This window comes from Talpa europaea, assembly GCF_964194135.1.
Source record: "Talpa europaea genome assembly, chromosome: X".
NCBI classification, from domain to species: Eukaryota; Metazoa; Chordata; class Mammalia; order Eulipotyphla; family Talpidae; genus Talpa; species Talpa europaea.
Genome location: NC_140081.1, coordinates 94,741,081 through 94,744,494, shown reverse-complemented (window position 1 = coordinate 94,744,494; position 3,414 = coordinate 94,741,081). Strand labels below are relative to the sequence as shown.

At 53.6% G+C, this 3,414-nt stretch overlaps 1 protein-coding gene across 1 annotated transcript; it reads right to left on the bottom strand.

The window, feature by feature from the left end:
* Positions 1 to 1,483: 1,483 nt before the first annotated feature.
* On the bottom strand, positions 1,484 to 2,428 carry LOC311187731 (melanoma-associated antigen 8-like; the record flags this gene model as incomplete). The annotated part of the gene is made up of 1 exon (XM_084259055.1): positions 1,484 to 2,428. One exon carries the CDS (start codon positions 2,426 to 2,428, stop codon positions 1,484 to 1,486), a length of 945 nt encoding a protein of 314 aa, XP_084115181.1.
* Positions 2,429 to 3,414: the final 986 nt, after the last annotated feature.

The following is a 3,414-nucleotide window of genomic DNA, read 5'->3' as shown; positions in this document are numbered from 1 at the left end:
AGAGGTGCGCAGATGTTGGTGAGGATGAGTTGGGCTGGGGCTGGCTCATGTTTGTGGTACCTTCAAGATCTCATCCCTCTGGTATTTGGGATGAGAGACTCAGAAGTAGATGAGTTCTCAGTGAAACTGACAAGAATTTCTGACTGCCTAGGTAAGCTCAGCCATCTGTGTCTAGTGGCCAGTTTCAAATAAGACTCTCTGGTGAAATCATACTGCAAATATTAGGGAGGTTTTTAAAACCTCTGCTCTAGCTTCAGGGCTATATCCAAAGAACTGTATGGGCCAAATCAGACTCTACTCATCAGTTAATCCGGAAAATATCTTGAGAGTGTGTTGCAGACACCTAGCAGGATGACCAGCTACCTAAAGGTCACTTTAGATTTGGAGGAGCTTTTGCTATCAGAAGTGTCCCAGACAGTGGTGGGGGTGCAGGGGGGGGCGGTTCTGCAGGTAGCAGGAATGCTCTGTGTTGGGGTACGGCAGGCAATCTGAGCTGTCCCACTAGAGCAGGTGGAGACTTAAGGGGAGTAGCGGTGAGGAGCTGGTCAGCAGGTGAAATTACTGAGTTGGACAGGAGGGCGCACAGGGAAATAGTGGAAGGGTGATAGAATTTGGGAAAGTTCTGGGACTGGCAGAAATGCTGGCCTGTGGCGGAGTCGGTTCTCAAAGGGCCCTGGGACTTGGGCAGGAGGGTCCTCGCTGAATGATGCCACAGACAGAAGCACATCAGCTGGATTTGCATCGTCACGGTCCTTCTATAGCCCTGTGTGGAGGAGCTTGGCAATAGGATCCCCTTCATCACCTGAGAGACACTGTGGAGTAGTGTGAAGGGAAATGAGGTATGAGCCAGAAGGTTGGCCTCAGGTGGGGACAGCATGGGCTTGCCACGAATTCAGAATTGTCCAAATTACTGCCAAGATAACCTTATAATTTTATTTAAATGTGATGGGTTCTGGCCCTTCTAGGCCAGAAAAGAGTGCCAAACCACTGAGTTTTGGTTATCATTTTAAGGGAGTGAGACCCTATTTCTTCAGAATCCCTGCAGGTGATGGGCAACACACACACTCTCTCTCTCTCTCTTTTATAGAATGACAGATGAGAAAGGATAAGCAAGAACTCTTCACATTTATTTCTCTATTTCTTGACTCCATAAATTTTCCTGCTAAGTTCTGTCACATTTCCAAGGAAATGCCTATTCCAATGCTATATTACAGAACTCTGGGCACAAGTAAGATGGAAGGTTTACAAAACAGCAAAACTCACTCTTGAACTGGATGAGCACAATGTACCAATGTGACGGATGCATCCGCAAGCACAGCTGAAGCTAATAAACTTTCTATTGAAGGGATAACAGTTAAAAAATTCCTAAGGGAAACGAGAATCAATTCCAAGTCACCGCAGACAGAAGGAACCCAGAGATGCCCTCTGCCACTCTGGCTCAGGCCTTCTCTTCCTCATCACTCACAGCCTCTGCAGAGAGAGCTCAGAAGCTTCTGGAATTCCTGCTATTGACCCTGATAAAATACTCCAGGACGTCTACCTTGTTGGTCTCAGCATAAGCCCTGGGGCCCCACAGGAACTCGTAGCGGGGGGGATCACTATGGGGCACCTGCTGGTACTCCAGGTACTGCTCCTGCACCCACACCTCGGTGAGAAGCGCTCTAGGCTCCCCGTAGATGATGTGCTCCACCCCAGCAAACACCCCTACCGCCCCCAGAGCTTCCCACATGCGCTCCTCGGGGGAGCGGTCGCCATTCAGGAGGATGACGGCCAGGACGATCACCAGCAGGCCCGTCTTGGGCATGATCTCCTCAGGCCTCATCAGCCCATCATAGGTGAGGCCCAGGGTGGTGACCAGGACATAGGAGTCGCCATTAGGCTCTGCTTCCTGCACCTCAAGGCCAAAGACCAGCTGTAGGCACTCACAGGCCCGGCGGAAGGCCACAGGGAAGTGCTCCAGGTTATCATCGAGGACTTCCCTCAGGATCTCGGCCTGGCTGGTCAGCATCTTGGCGCGATACTTGTGGAGCAGGAAGTACACCAGGTCAGCCACCTTCTCTTGCAGGGTTTCTTGTGAGGGGGCCTGAGCTTCTGCTGGCTCCTGCGAGGTGTGCGGCCCCTCCTCTTCCTGGCTGCTGGTGCTCTCCTCCTCAGATTGGCTCCAAGGAGCAGCATCCAGGGCTCTGGGGGAGGAGCAGGCACTGGGAGAACTCTGGCTCCCAGCAGCAGCCTCCTCCTCTGAGGCATCCTGGAACACAATACAGGTGAGGGGAAAGGTGGAGGAAGAGAAGCATGAGGGAAATGGGGCGTCTTCCTCCCCCTCCTCCTCAGCCCTAACCAGCTGCCCAGGTTCCAGGTGGTGGGCCTCTCTTGGGTCCTGAAGGTCTTCCTCAAATTTGCAGCCCTCACTCGCGTAACTCAGAGGCATGATGACTCCTGCTCGGCAGTTGTCAGGAGTGTGGACAGGAGGTGGCTGATGGGACCCAGGGGCCTGGGAGAGAGAGGGAGTGTGAGTAGCTTCAACTGAGAAACTCCCCCTTGGCACCCCTGACAAAGACGACTTACGGGTTCCTGTGTAAGGAAACACTTGGGCCTCACACGCTCCGTCTTCCTGGGTGATGCCCCCAAAAACCTGAAGGAGGAAGTGAGACGGCTGCTCAGGACACAGGTACCAAAACCTGAAGTTCTGGGCTGATTGTGGGGTGGGATTAGGAACTGTGGGGTCCCCTCTGTTCTGGGGTCACAGGTTCCATTTGTACTCACTCAGGATCCTCATTTTACCCCTGCCACCCCTCTATGGGCCTGACGTGAAATCCGCAGAACAGGACTACACTCCTGAGATGGAACAGAAGCAACGAGGGCCCCACATCTGGCCACACCTGACCTGGGCCTTCAGGATCCCAAATGGGGAGAGTGCTGGGGCCTCACCTGGAGTCCTGCCAGGGCTGACCTGAGTCCAGACCCTCAGACCAAATCCCTTGCCTCCTGACCTCGGATCTGGAATCCTCTAATCTGAGATCCAGATGATGTCAAGAAATGCCACCTGTGATCACCCCATCCAGGGGCTCCCCCAGGGATAACAGCAGGGACCAGTTTCTATGGGGTCCCCCCTGCTCTGGTATTGGGGTCCCCTCAGCCCTCCCTCAAGGATCCTCTCCTTGACTCCCAGCCGGACATGGGCTCTCCCCCTGCTGACCCTGAGGTCCCGATCCTTATACCAAGTCCCCCGTCTCTCTCAGACCTGTTTTCAGAAGTCAGGTTGCTGTGTGGTCATAGCGGGGAGGATGCGTTCCAGAACTGACAGGAGATTGCTTCTGTGAGGTCCCCCTTTTTTTAGGTCTAAGGTCCCTCAGCTGTCCTCCTGTGTTTTCACTTTGAGTCTCCGCAGGACCCGTTCCTCCCTCTGTGGACCTG